At 35.0% G+C, this 15,902-nt stretch overlaps 1 protein-coding gene across 7 annotated transcripts in view; it reads left to right on the top strand.

Annotated features, from left to right (window-relative positions):
- SUGCT (succinyl-CoA:glutarate-CoA transferase) overlaps positions 1-15,902 on the top strand; it is a 318,199-nt gene that overhangs the window by 124,535 nt on the left and 177,762 nt on the right. For 5 of the 7 annotated variants that reach the window (XM_082753552.1, XM_082753553.1, XM_082753549.1 and 2 more), the window contains one exon: positions 9,692-9,794. In XM_082753552.1, the coding sequence (XP_082609678.1) occupies positions 9,692-9,794 (103 nt within the window). Of the gene's footprint in view, positions 1-9,691; positions 9,795-11,814; positions 11,930-12,345; positions 12,403-15,902 lie in introns of those variants that run through there. The other 2 variants (XM_082753551.1, XM_082753550.1) reach the window with 2 other exon arrangements.

Below are 15,902 nucleotides of genomic sequence, written 5' to 3'. Positions count from 1 at the left end.
TATATCTGTAGCTATTAGTTCATCAGATTACATCATTGCTCTGTCAATTACTGCTTTATATCTTTTTTTTTTGTCAGTTTATGTTCTGTTTTATTAGCATCGTTTAGGCTGCGTTTCTGTGTAATTTATATGCAAGTACAGATGTGGCTGTATACACATTTTTGGAGTAGACACTTCCAATAGTATTATGTTATGTCATATTACTGTTAATTCATCTGGCATTCAGTTTTGAAGCACCGACGTTAGCAAACACCTTTGGCATTCAAATGGAGGTTGAATATGTTTCTATACACATTCCATGGTAACTTTCCTTTTATTCACTAACTCACAGTTGTTTGTAAAATTACATATAGTTCATTTTGGATGTTACTTAGAGAATTAAATGAACAGTTTGTCAGTGCTGAAAAATGTCACCCCTTGAGAAACGAAAGGAAATGACAAAATAGTAATGGCATAATTTCACTGAAAAATATCTTAATTAAATCACCAATTGCTTGATAGTATTGCAGCTTCCAAAACATGGAATATGTAAACCTAAGGTACATAGTTGGGAAGAAACACCTGCATTCACCTCGCATTCACTGACTATATCTACACTACTATCCACCTCATGATGAATTTATGGTGACAATAACTGGAACAGCTTAAAAGAGTTGTGATTGCCATAGCAGTGAGTTCTATTACAACCACTTTTGTTGAAACGAGCACCTCCTTTGTGTTCTGGAAAGAGAAAAGGAACATAAAAGTCTTTTAAGGATTTAAGTATGTTATTCATTCACATATAATTTTGGTGCTGTGACAGGCAGGTTGCCTCTGACTTGAGGCAAAGCAGCTTTTTCCAGTGACATTGCAATGGAAAAATGAGCAATCCTGTTTGCTGTGCCAGGCTGAGAAGTAAAAAGGAGGTAAAATTTGCATGTATATATAGGAATCTGGTGATCTCTACGGCAGATACGTGGTACTCTTTGCTGTTGCTTGCATATATCACTGCTATTGCACAGTGAGCATATGCTTACTTTCTTTACAAGCTCATGTTCTTACAGTCTCGTTGAGCCGCGATCTCACCAGAGCTTACACTTGGCTTCCACTGACCTATATAACCTGTCTCCTTCCTCCTCTCTCTTTTAAACTGCTTCCAGAGGTATGAGTTACCTTTTTGTTTCCTTTATTTCTTAATTTTCAAAAAGGACTAACTGCAATTCATGTCTAACTCCTGAGCGCTTAGTAAGTGTAGCAAGGAGAATTCTTGTCCTCCTCATCTAAAGGAAAAAAAGATCCCCCAGGTTTTATTTAGGAATAGAGGGAGATGTTTAGCCCTACTCAAAGGGTCAGAAAGTCCCAGAAGTCCTGAGCATTTAATTTGCTGCATGTGTAGAGCTCAAAAATTTTAAAAACATCTGAACACTGAATACCAAGGAGACAGTTGATGCCTTTCATTTGCTAAGGTAAATGTTAAGCAAGAGAAATTCTTTAGCCACAGTTTGATTCTGGAAGTGTGCACAAAGGAAACATTGGTACAATCAGTCAATGTTAAGGAATGCTATTTTTTAAAAGAAGGCTGTGTCTTGGGAATTCTTGGCTCAAATGGCCTCTGATTTAGATCAGTAATTCTACTCACCACCTGCAGTAACTGTGCCAGATTTCAAGGCAGTTAGATAAGCATGGGGATTATATAGCACTTAGAAGAAATTGACCTTTAAATAGAAGACTTTTCAGAAAGGTGTGAAATGACCTATTCATCACAGTCGGATGTCCTGAGTTGAGTGAGAATACAAGATGGAGATGAATATTATTTGAGACATAAATGTAGCTTGAAACAACAGCTCTGAGAGGTGTGAATTGCTCCATTCATTTCAGAAGGAATTTTCTCATCCTTCACTCCCAAGAGATCTGAAGAGGGAAGCACATCTGTCCTCAGCTCTTCATCGCAGTCTCACCTTGCTGCCTGCTTCCATCATCTCAACTCCCTCCATAGAGAACACATAAAAGAAAGAAAGCGAGAGCAGGTAGGGGGAATAAATTCACATATCCATAAAGACAATCAGATCTCAATAAAAGGAATTGGAAGACTGACCACTCTAGCATGGTAAGCATATTCTGAAATATCCAGCTCACACTGAGATAAGGAGAAGGAATTACAGAAACCAATCCCAGACATTTTGAGAGGGGGAGTGTTTTCAGTTCCCATCTTATGTGGGGAAGGAAGTGCAATGCTGCAAGGAACACTGGGTAATAAAGATATTTACCTGGAAGAAGAATATAGGCCTATGGGGTATTTTGTATTTGCTTTGCTACTGGTGCTGTTATTCTTTTCCCATCTCTGTTCCTCTTCCTGCTGTGCCTTTTGTTTTCCTGTCCCCATCTTCCTTCTCCACTTCCCACTACTTATTTCTTCCTCTACTGCCCATGTTTGCACATCTACTGCATCTGCTTTACAAACAAACAAACGAAAAAAAAATGTTTCAGTGCCTTCTGTATCTTCCTCTTTATTTAGGTGACATTTTCCCCAAGTGACAGGAAAGCAGAACTCTGACAAAAATGAATTGCCCTTGGATGTGCTCCAAGAATCAAATTTGAAATGACCCTACCTGGGTGGAGGTCAGGTTCAATGGCTACTACAGAGGCCCCTGAGACTCCTTGCTCATGTGAGAGCTGACAGACTACAGAGCATTTGTTTTTTTATGTTTCCAATGGAGACCTCTGGTTTGTGAGTTAGATGTACATCCATCCAAGAGAACCAAATTTTAATTGTTGCTCCCTTCCACTTTTACCTCTGTTTCCTCTGGAAAAGAATAGTGCTAGGCACAATATGGATTATTTTGTGTATATAGAGATAGATACATATGCTAAGACATACGTATGTAGCATGTGCTATAATTTGAAATGCATCTGTGCAAAATCTGTTATAATGCCAGTTTTAAGAGAAGCTGTTTTGAGGAAGGGAGCTTAATCTGTTGACCTTCTTCCAATTACTCCAGAATTTGAACATTAATCCTACCCTGCACCTCAGTAATGTAGACACATTTTAAAACAGTGCACCTAAATGTGTAGCCCAGAGTACTTAGGGAAATTAACCTATAAGTAGAGCAGGGTCTGTGGGGTTGTATGAGTGCAAGGGGGAAGGGGAATAGCAGGCATTCCCTCAGACTTTAAAGTGAAGCAGCTAACATAATGAAGAACACAAATTCATCATGATTAGTACTCCTGCAGCTACAGCTAAATGAATCCACACTGTCTAGAGAGCTAAATTATTGTAGATTTAGAAGTATTAAGGCTGGAAACAGTTCAGAGTCCTATTCCTAGCACTTATATTTAAAAAACCTTATTCTTGACTGTGCACCACAGCTGCATGTTGTGCATATGAGTGTGAGGGGAAAAGGAATGAGCAGGAAGGAAACACAGAGGAACCTGATCCCCAGTTAATGAGACCTTGCTAAATTGTTTCCACCTAGTAACAGAAGAGGAGGGAAAGCTATTGCAAAATGTTTAATTTGCCTGATGAGGAGCACTGTTAAACTTACATTTATTGAGTGTCTATAAACTAGTCTTTGTAAACCCCCTTCCCTACTACCACCCTTTCTTTTATAAAACCAAGAGTGCAAGAGACTGGAGACTGCAGCCATTGCTGATAACATTACAGGAATGGGCATCTGATTGCCTACTCCTTCAGCAAGACAGGTGTCAGCTGTCTGAAAGATGATTGAATTCAGTTTAGCACAGCTGATGACGTTTCATTTCCCTAATCATATACCTCACCATCGGCACAAAGATGGTTGAGCTGCATGAGCACCAGCTGACATGGTTTGTTTTAAAATGCTTTGTAAATCAGTATTATTTTCACATTGACTTTTATGTGTTGAAACAAGAGAGATCAAAAATATCTTAAACCTCTTGTTTTTGGAGCAGGTAAGCTAATGTGTATTTTCTTGTTCTTATTTTTCTCACTATTTAATAAGCCTCTAAGTATTTTCTTACATAACTGTGAAACTTGAGATCCTTTCTCTAAAAGAATTTGCTGACTTTTTTTTTTTTTTTCATTTTATTTGTTTTTATGCCACACATTACTAGCTACAAGGATGCTGAAATCAAGGGAAATCTTTTCATTGGTTTTTCAATGAAACTTTATGTGACACATATCTTTACTTCCTCTGAACAGTTAAAAGTACAACAACAAAATCTATTTAATTTTCCATTTTTTTTTTCTCTCTGTGTTTTCACTGATGTATGTTTTCCAGTTGATTTCCACTTCCTTTGTCTTAACTACCAATGTTGCAGTTCTTTCTCCCCTTGAGAAAAGGAGAGGAAGGCTTGGGGAAAGGAGTTAATTTCTAACATGCATAGTTTAACATCTGAATCCAAAACAAATAATTCTGGAACATTCTGGATTTTGCTACTCAGGAATTGGGAGAAACATATAATACGGATATATTTTCCTCTCTCTGGAATCCATTCTTTAAAAATCATGGATGGCTTTAAAACAGGTTGCAAAGCATTAAAATGGAACACAAATGTGCATTCATTTATATATGTACAGACTGTACATTCTACAGCACAAATCCTCCACATAAAAGTAAGGTTTTATTAATATTTGTATTATAAACGGGTAACATTGTTGCAGGTAGGCAGAAATTTAATACAATTTCCAAGGTGGATTTGTGGTACCTACGTGTATATTGACAATACTTTGTGGCTATCACTTACAATCTACTGTATGTGACATCTAAAGTAGCTAACATATTCATCAGCAAAACATGTCAGTACAATCATGTTGATCCCCAGATATTTTAACTGTCTGTAATGGTTTGCTGAGTGATTAATTTGTAACTGAGAAGAGACTAATTAGACCCTAACACAGAGATGCTTACCAATTATTGATTAAATACTATAATATTCATTTCAAAAGCTGTAATGGTATATTTATGGTATACTAGGGAATAATGACCTGTTTTTTGAATTTTCAAAGTATTTTTTCATATGATTTATGTTTTGTACAGTGTCCTCTGCAGATGCTACTGTTAGAAACTGCACAAACTATTTTACTGAATTAATGACCTCTAGAGGGATGATTAATAGTGAAGAGAGAAAATGGTGTAGATATTTGAAAGTTAATAGACTGTTGATAGAACAAAGGATAACACAAAAATAATAATGCAAACTCCAGTCATGTTACAGAACACAAGAATGCTTGTGAACTTTGAGTGCAGAGAGGGTTTATGTGATTGGTGGTGGTTTTTAAACATATAGTCAAACAAACAAACAAAAACAAAAAACAAACAAACAAAAAAGCAGAATCCTAGTTCGATTGCTCCAGTGTCTCCATTTGTTTCAAATTACTACTATAAATTAATAGCCATATGCTTCATACAGAAAAGAGCAACATTTTGCTTCGATAGTTCTTCTAAACATACTTTGTGTGGAATTAGATGGCTTCATCCATTAGAGAAGTGTGAGAGGATGCACTTCCACAGTGCACTGACTGTATGTTTCCTAGAAAGCATGGAAAATGGGGCATATCTGAAGAACGCGCACAGTGGATTAATGCTTGCTTTATAGATCTTTATTTTGTTGAACACTGTAATCCATAACCAGAAAAGGCCTCAGAAACAGAATGACATTTTTTTGATATTGTATGTAAGATCTATTGTGACAGCTCATAGCCAGTACATGTTTGACAAGAACTGATACATTGCAGATAAGTCTTCCATCTATGAGATGGGAAGATAACCACCTTTGCATAGCAGTTTTGTGGAGCACGCTAAGACTAACAATGTAATTATTTTCATAGTGTTCTCTGTGATTAGCTTTGTTCTGTACTCCGTGTACTCCACTTATTTCTTCTCAACCCTCGAGTTTACCATGTGTTGTGCAGGTACAGCCTTCCCGTTACCTACCTTATCTCTTGTCCTTGTGTTCGGAAATGTCATGTGTTTCTCTGCCTGCCTGGATTGATCAACTGAAAAAGATTCCTTATTCTTTAAAATAAACAAAGTTTACACAAATAATTAACAAGAAATTGACTATGTTATTTTATCCAAGTTGTGTGTGTCAAGCACTTTTTTTTTTTTTTTTTAATGTTCCATTCTCTCATTCTTAGAGCTAAGGAAATGCAGTTTTAGAAATTACAATTTAAAATAAAAGAAGATATTGTATACATAAATCTTATAGTGTTCACACGTTATTATTTTATATTTAAAGGAATGCTACCAATGCAAATTAAAATGAAATCAAAGTTTGGTTGCAGTAGAAACAAGTTTTCTAATAGAAATTGGAAGTGACTTCATGATGATATTCAAAATTAGATTGCTTCCAGGAACCTCAAACTGAAAACTTGCTTATTTGAATGGTGATAAATCTTACTTGTTTGGAAGGGTTGTGTTAGCATCCAGAAGTTATATGTTCTTCAAAGTCACTATTGCAAATTATGTGAAGATCACATTGTTTCTTTTTCTTTTTTTTTTTTCTGAGTTTGCAGCAAAAATGATTTATGAGTTTCACTAGCAAATATGCTATAATAGCAAATACATTATTAGTAAGCTGAAGAGGCTTTAGGTCTTGTTTTCCCAGAAACAAAACTACACTTTTGGTTAGTGTAAGGAAAAAAGATGCGAGTCCTTTCTGTTTTATGGATACATCTTGGTTTTTTAAAGGCTAATTCTTAGGTGGTGGTGTAATGTTTTCTGGATTATTTTACTGAGTGGGTAATTTAAATCTAGAGTTCTTTGTTTAATATTGCCTGCTAAATTAGGAATTAGAATTTTTAGGAAAATAAAATTTAGTTGTATTTCTTCTCAGGAAGTAGCATTTCAATTTTCAACCCATGATACATTTTCTGTTCTTATAGCATTTTTAAGGCCTAGAATATCCTTACAGTTAAATGTTGCAGAATCTAATGCCTTATTTCAGGATCATAACTTTGTTAGCTTCCCAAGCGCTGTGGAATTTAGTGGAGAGGAGGTTTAGAGTACTGCCTAAAATACAAATAAGGCATCATGGGGGCTGCTACCTCTTTTAGTGAGGCACAGTTTAGTATATGCTTTACAGTAAAGGTCCTAGGTGTATTCTCAATCAGAGTATGTTCCCTTTTTTCAGGTCTTTTTAGAATGAGCATGCATTCAAGTATCATACTACAGACTAACAGAATAAAAAATAAATTCTTTTGAACTTCTAAAATACTAGTAATAATTGTAGACAGCTAAACTACAGACTAAAAATGATTGCAAAGACAAATCACAGTTTAAATGGCATTTATTTGATATCTAAAATGCTCCATCTGTTATAGATGTAAAAGGGATTCATCTGGAAATACAAGAAGCTTTAGTTCTGCAGTGTGAATCCCATGGTTGAGCTCTCTTGCAGCCACTCAATATCATTGAGGCTCTGTGGACAGATAAAGATTCACATGCAACTATCATGCCTCAGAACTCAGATACTGTACAATCTTGGATGTTATAGCCCTAGCTTAAGTTAGGAAGATGGACAGTTTGTTAGCCTAGTGCATGTTTCTGTCAGGGCTTTTATACATGTATATAAGAAAATATATTTTCCCACTGAAAGGCAGCAGATGACGTTGTAAATCTTTTAGTTTAGAAAAGGAAATTGTGTACCAAGTAGGGAAATATAAAATGCAATATCAAAGCACAGAATGTTTTAAAATATTTTAAAAACAGAATGTTTTAAAACAGGATAAAGATTATCTAGGCCTCATAATTTCCTGCTGATTGAAATTCTCTCCTGAAAATGAAAATCTCTATCTTCTACTTCTCTTGGAAGTTTAAGTTGTTATCAATTTCTTATACTTGATATTAGTTGTCATCAGTTTCCTATACTTGATATTTTGGAGTACTGAGCATGATATCAATGGACATCTAGTAAACTAAACATCAGCACTTTGCTAGGAGGAATTTGTATTTATTTGTATAAATGTTATTAAAATTATAGTTAGATGAGTGATAAATGATGGTTAGTAAAATAAATAAAAAATTAAGTTTGTGTAGCTGTTATCAGAAAGGTATGAACTTGGGCATTTTTTTATCTGTGTCTTGTATTAGATTTTGAAGCAGCGTTTCTTCTCTTAGAACTGTATAACAGATATTTCAATATATAAACTACAAGTGAATGAACAAAATAGTTACAAACTGTTGCTCTCAAAATCTCAGTAATGGGCCCTTACTGACAGTGGTGATGTTCTGTTTTCTTTTTAAACAGTTTGTTTTAACAATATGCTCTCAACCACCCCTTTTTACTACAAATAAAGGTATCTATTCTACATGAGATTTGAGTCAAGAGTTTTAATTTCAAGAGAAAACGACGTGTGCTTTCTTTGGGATGGTGAATGTGGGATTTCACAACTTTGAATGAATTTAAAGATTTTAGGAATTCTCTCCAACCACAAATTAAATAAATTAATAAGTAAGACTAAGACCTTTTTTTTTTTTTTTTGTCTATTAAATAGTAAGGAAAAATCTAAGCAGAAGCTAAAATTTCAGAAGCTTATGTACCACATAGAGCTCTTGCAAAACAGGCACTTCACTGTACATTCAGTCACTCATAATAAGAAAGGGTGTATATACAGAATATTATTAAAATTTACTATGACACCATGAAATTGCATAATGATTATGTAAATATAGATAACTGACAATATAGCTGAAAAGACTTCATTTTCAAAATATTTAAATTCCAAAATATTTTTTTTAAATGAGACTTTTATGAACTTTAAAAAAAAAAAAAAAAAGTACAAAGCACAAAATATGTCAGGATTTGTGTTACCAATCATTCTAGGGAATGATTGTGGATAATACAAATATGAGAATTATGTTCATTTCTTAGTGTTGTCTTCAACGACATGATTATTTTAGAGTTCTCTTATAAATACATTATCTTTTGTTAGAAGTTAGAAAGCTGTGGAGGTTGGGGGGGTCAGAAAAAGTAGTAGCTGAAAAACACCTTTTTATTTATTTGTGGAAGCGAGGGGACTGAGTGGTCCATGAATTAAGGAGCCTTTCAGGAAGGAAGTGCTTCAGATAACAGCAAAAATTCAGCACAGCCTTCTGTAAAGGACAAGAAGCTCTGCATTCACCAGCATAGGCACAGTTTATATCTGCTGAACTGGATGTCCTTATATAGATTATACAATCAAACAACAAATAAATATGTAGTTAATATTGTTATCTGACCAAAAAATGTGTCTGTTAATCCTGACACGTTTTAGGTGTAATGGAAGAAAAACACTGTGGTACTATAAAATCATCTTTTAGTGAGCAGCGTTGCATGTTAGACTCATACCCACATTTTATATATATATATATATATATATATATATATATTTCCTGTTTTTAAATATGCACATAAAAGAAAACAAATGTCAAGCACATTAGTGTAATTAAGGACTGGAGGAAAATCATTGATCCTTTTTTGAAACTGCTGATAAATTTAGCTTTACATCATTGCTGGATTTCTTCAGATGATCAGATAGAAATAGAAGTCAGCTTAGCTAAGTTCTTTCCCCTGTGGCTTTGCTTTTTGTGTTTCTGAGGAACACGTGTAGTACATTTTCGTTATGTTATTGACTGCCTGGGAAGAAATCAATGGGGAAGGGTATGGAAGCACTGAGAGAGGGAGGAGAGTTGCTATACTTTTTTTTCAAAATCTGAAGCACTGAGATGAAACCACATGCTTCTTATATTCTTAGGTTTTCAGAAAAAACAACAAGCAAGTGGTTGCGGCTCTTTGAAGGTAGTGGAGTTCCATATGGTCCAATCAACAATATGCAGCAGGTATTCTCGGATCCACAGGTTGGTTCTTGCCCAGTATTTTCTATACTTTTACTAGTGTTTTACAACTGCTGAATAATGATCACTTTTCCTGCCACTCTAACCAGATTTCAGCTTCTTTAAAATGGGACTTGAGAATTATATGGGGGGTTGAGTTTAAGGCCAATAATACCGCATAAGTAGAAGTAAATATAGATCCCTAAATGAGTTATGTGCTTGGGAACATAGACTTCGCCATGATGCCTTAAACTGTAGGTGTTCTATGTCTTGTATGCAGTCTATCTTTCAAAAATGGCTGGTAAAGGAAGGAAATAAACTCTAATAGATTCATAATATCAGTCTATCATATATACATGCAAGTAACTTTCTTGCTGTCCACAAGCAACCAGTTTTCTGTACGGAGTACAGATGACCAGAATTTAGAGTTTTGGAGGGGAAAAAAAAATATATATGTATATCTTCATATTCACTGATCCCTTCCCTTCTCTTCACACTGTGGATTATTATTAGTTTAAAGGGCCTAACACAAACTCAACTATACTGTCCTGAATGGTGTAATAGTCTTTACAGTTCTTCTATATTGCAGTGAATCTTAAAATTAAATTTCTACTAATGGAAATAACAAGAGAACTAATTGGCATGAGAAGTGGGTGGAAGGAACCAGTCTTTTGTGTGTCCTCATCCAAAAAAGAAGTGTTTGTCAGGAGTGCAAATACAAATGTTGTCCTGGGGGCGTGGGGGGGGGGGAAACAACACAAAAACATGCAAATCAATCTTCATCATAAGGGAATAAGTTTACTATAAATGGTTGTTATAAATATGTTTACTGTACTTTTAGAACTGTAAGAGAACATTTGTAAGGCTACCACAAGGACAGAAATTTCTTTCACAGATAAATGTGCTCTTTTTCCTTAAAATGATGTAGTACCATGCTGTAGAGTATGCGTGGGCCAAATTTTTCACTTCATGATTTTCACAGGGATTATGGTTGAGCTTTGAAGAATGTACAGCAATGTCTTTATTTTATTCTGAACTTAGTTGACTTGGCTGTGCTTGGGACAACGTTAAAAAAAAAAGTCTTTTTTTTTTTTTTTTTTTTTGATGCTGCATCAAGTATTAAAAAGTCAATTGCCCTGTAAGACTGCTTTTAAAAGGTCATATGTTGTGGCATGTCTGCTACCTTCCAAATTGAAAAAAAGATTAATGTGGTTACCTTGTTCTTAGAGTTCATCTAAATATTAAATAACCTGTCAGAGTTAACCTGTCCATGAAAGGTATCACAGTGCTTTCCAATAGTGGCAGGTTTTTCATTTTTTTTTCCCCATTAAGAGTCATACTGATTTTTGTTTGTATGTTTTTCTTTTCTCCTTATGAAACTACTTTAAAAAGTCTCTTCTATGCTCTTCTTTGAAATAAATGGCACTCAGTGACCATGTTTTTATTAGTGTTGGAAATGAAATGTCAGTATTTCTGGTAATGTCCGATGTTATACTTAGGTTTAATTTCTGATGCTGCCTACCTCCTAAAGCATTCTCTCACAATTCTTTTTCTGTTCAATTGTGTGTGTGTGGGAGAGAGTCTATCCAGTCCTTTCCTCTTCTTTCTCAAAATATGAAGCCTTGTTGACACTCTAAGGTATTGCTCTTATATTTACATCACTTCACATAAAGTTAAGCCCCCCACTCCATCTTTACATATCTAAGAGGCTATCCAGGAGATGAGCAATTTGGAATAGCATACTCAGTTTCTTCAGCGCAGTTTGCTATCTTCTTGAATTTTTATTTTGGTAGTGACCACTTCAGACCTTCACAGGACTCATTGACCTGTACTTTGGATTCAGATACTTAGGGCCAGTTCAAGCAAAGATTTTCACCTTCATATTTGTTCTGAACTACAGCTTTTTCTATTGTACCTTGTCCAGTCTGCCTTCACTTGCTCATCCTTTTGCTGCTGTGTAGACAGCACGCATCTGGGATAAACACACATACTTGTGCATAGCTTTGCTCTTTCATAACCTAGTCTGTAATTTTGGTTTCTGAAGCCTCAGAAAGCATGAGAGTGCCCTGGGACAATGTACAGACTAAGGAGAAATCTATCTCAACACCTGAGGATCTGGAATCCAAGAATCTTCTCACTCTGAAGTCCCAGTCATGTAAAGGAAGAAACAGCACACACCAAAAAGAACATGCTGTAATCACAACAAGAAAAATCTTAAGTGTAAAGCTCAGTCATTAAATATGGGGATGTAATAATTCTCTACAACACTCCCGTTATAATGTGGGGTTTCTTCTTGTTTGTTTTTACCAGGCTCTATTTAGATAAGAAAATGCATTTCTAAGAAAGTTGCCACTTAGCTTGTGAGTAATAGCTTTACTTAATAATACTATATAGCAACAAGTATAAATACTTACACTAAACTTGGTGATACATCAGTATAGGCAAACTTCAATCTACTGCTAACAGATGGTGCTTAGATTTTGTTGATTTCTTCCATTTTAAGTGTTATCAGCAGAACTGGATCTGAACACAACGCCATTTTTTATTTTATTGCCATTATCTTCCTAATCTATAGATCTGAATACCCGTAAGGTAGATGTCTTTCATTATAAATGCAGTCTTGCACCATTGGTTACCAAGGTGTGCTATGCGCATGTCAACAGTCTTCAAAGCACATGCCAGCTCAGCTGTTAGCAGTGCTTCAAAGGATGAAATGAGCTGTTAGCAGCCAAAGACAGAAGTCCTTGGAACTGTTGGAATAATACAAAGGAGTAACAGAAGTACATGCAAGTCTGAGGAGATAGGAAAGACCAGCTAAAAGAGGTGACTAAAATGGTCTAATGGAACTTAATCACCTACAGGTGGGTCGTGTTTTCAAATTTTATTTTAACTAAAAGGACTTCAGAACCCTGAAGGCCAAGAGGGGTTTGTATAACTGCTTCTATAAACTGAGATAAAACAACACATTTTTTGGTCCCAGCACACATTGTTAATATCATTAGCAGTTTCAATCATACTCCAAGTGAACTGCCAAAAACCATGGATTTTTTAATTTTTCACTAAGCTGGAGTGCCAGCTGATACTGTTTTTTCCATGAATGGAGTAAAATGTCCACTTTTCCCACCGATTATAATCTTTTATTCATTTGTGAAGCTAAAATGGATACCACAGGCTAAGTGCTGCAAAGTAAATCAGTCTGTGGATAGGAGTACAAGCTTAGATGTGTGCTTGTGCATGGATAGTTAAAAGGGCTGAGAGAAAGATAAGCAGATTTTGTAGTAGAGGAGACCTCTTTTTTAAAAACAAGAGGGAGGAAATAATGTTTGTAAAAGTTCTTATGAACTCTAAATAGTACAGTATAGACAATTTTCATGAAACTTTTTATAGTCATACTTCTTCAAGCTATTTTTTAAAAATATGTTCTTTTAACCAGGCCAAGATAGTACAAAACATTAAAGGAATTCTTAAAACGTTTTAAAAACTTACTAGTGACCTCAGTATGGTCCTATTTAGCATACCCTGGGGAACATGTGTATGAAATACAGTGTGGTTTGAGGTTTTCCAAACAAAACAAACTTAAAAGAGAATACAATTTTTAAGAGAAACTATTCAAATTCTCCCAAAAGATAAAACAAAACAAAAACAGGTACGTGCTGTACTGCAGCTAACTATGAAAGAACAAAGATCTTTGCTGGTTAAGCAAGGCAAATAAATGCTTTTCTGTTGTTGTTGTTTTGTTTCCTGTAAAGCGTTATCCTCCCTTTTTCTTGCAACGTATTTTTTTTTTTTCAGTCCTTATACAATGTCATTACTTCAAGTGACTGACATGTATAAGAAGTAACAGAGCAACCCAAGAATATTATAAGTAGTTTGTTAGCTAATGTTTTACCAGACTAAATCAGTGCGTGTTGATGAATATTACTATATCAATGCTGCTTTGCCAAAAATAAAAATGAGCCATGCAGTGGTACTTTTTTCCTCTTTTCAAAGCAGTTACAGTCATACCACACAAGTTGAGTACATCAGGTGTAAGACATCACCCTGATGCATCACTTCTGAGAAATATGGGGAGGGAAATATCGGAGCTGAAATATCACAGCTGGCCCTGATTTCAGCTCCTGCCAAACACCTGCAGACTCTAAAAGGATACCAAAACAAAACTCCACCCTGTGGCAAGAGGCCATCCCTTAACAACTCTTCCCTGACTTTGCATCACTATAAAAATTAATTTAACATTTTTTACAGAAACCTTAGTTTTCCTGTCCCAGAAGACCATTACAGTGCCTTTAGCCATTTCTCTGAATATGCCTCAGGAAGAAAAAACAAAACAAAACAAAAAAAAACCTGACAAACTACCAGATAACTGAAGTACTGAAATATTTGATAGCTGGAATTTATCTGACATTTATTATTTGTGGAAACTTAGATAACAGGTAGGTTTTTATTAACCTCTGGATCATCTCTTATTTTCGAAGTAATTTCAGAATGGCTTGAACACATTCTGGCAAAAATTTCATAGCATCTGTTAAAGTTTCTACAATCAATGTTGTGAACACATAGAACAGCAAAACATATAGTGATGTTTTTTTGTTTTGTTTTTTTTTTTTTTTTTTTTTTTTGTAAGAATCCTATGCATGTCTGTTGATGGTTTTGTGATTGTTGCTTTTTGTTCCCCTTCATTCCCTCCCAAATATAGTGACAGATTTTATGGACCATGTCTTTAATTGTTATTCTTTGTTGAAAGAGACTTTTGTGGCCCACTGATGGCTGTCCCAAGTCAAATGAAATTATATTAATTTCCATAATACTGCAGGGATTTTTTTCTTTTTTTCATTTTACATACAGAGTTTTCTGCAACTGAAAGCAGTTGATGCAGGTCCGAGGTACTACAATGTGTCTGGAAGTAATTCCTAACAGACAAGAGAAAGAGAGGAATTAAATTTTACATGTGTCTATTAAGTACTGAAACTGGTTGGAAAAATTCTAATGGAATGTTTTTCTATTTAAAAATGCCAATTCATTGAAAGTGAAACATCCCCATGAAGGTGTCTACAATTAAATTCTGTCCTGAAACATAATTTGAGCTCTATTCCTGCTTGTTTTTGCTAAGTTGAAAGTGTGTACTGCCTGGCTTTGTCTTGGTGTTTCAAGCCAACTTTTTAACTTCAATTTTTAAATTTTATGCAATGAAAAAAAAAAACCACAAAACAACCACCAAACCATAACCTGACCTTTAATTTTGTCAAAAGTAGTTCTTTTGTATCAAATTACAAATGTTTTTAGGCTTTTTGGTCTGTGTGAAGTTCAGGGAAGTTGATGCTGTTCTGAAGTGGAAAGCATTAAGGAATGGAATACAGTTTGAAGAACTGAAATGGAAAATCTAGTTCTAACACTTTGTAGTTTGTGATTCCCACATATGCACAATCATGCAGGCTTTTTATAAATAATGAGATTGATATCCAGATGTTACAAAAGAAGGGCTCAGAATGAGACATCACTTGTATTCTCGTGTGAGGAATATTGTAATAGAAGTGTTTAAATTTTGCCTGTGGTGAAATGTGGTCCATCGCTATGCCATATCTTTGTCTGGCCTGCTTGTTTTACAACAAATAGTAGAATGCTTATGGTGGAGACATCTTGAAATATGTTGGGTTTCTAAAGAAAAATATATGGTTATCTTTATATTAATGGTAGGCTTTGGTTTGTACATACATGTAATACACATCTATTGTTTAGGTAAGAAAGATAAAGAAGGAAGCTCAGCATTTTCTACTCTAAGATTTTATTTTCAGTTGCTTATAACTTTGCAGAATTTAATAATTTGATCTAAAATTTCCAGTGATAGTTGTCTGCCTACTCATGAACTGTATTTGGAAATATTTTAGATAAAATATTTTGAGAACAAGTTTACAGAAATCTGTAAACTTTATTTTATTTATTTATTTATTTTTGCTTAGAGCTCTTCTTCCCCTTCTTAGAGAACAAGTTAAGTAGTTCTTCCACAAAGTGGTTTGGACAGAAAGGTGACTGCAGTATCATGAATGAGCTTTTTTTGCTGCCCCCTTACCCCCCCCCCCCCCCTTTTTTTTTTTTTTTTTAAGGCTGTGGAAGAGATGCTGGCTATGAATAATG

The sequence above is a fragment of the Aythya marila genome (assembly GCF_965140915.1).
Source record: "Aythya marila genome assembly, chromosome: 2".
NCBI classification, from domain to species: domain Eukaryota; kingdom Metazoa; phylum Chordata; class Aves; order Anseriformes; family Anatidae; genus Aythya; species Aythya marila.
Note: the sequence above shows the minus strand (reverse complement) of the source record. Positions and strands in the feature narration are given on the sequence as shown.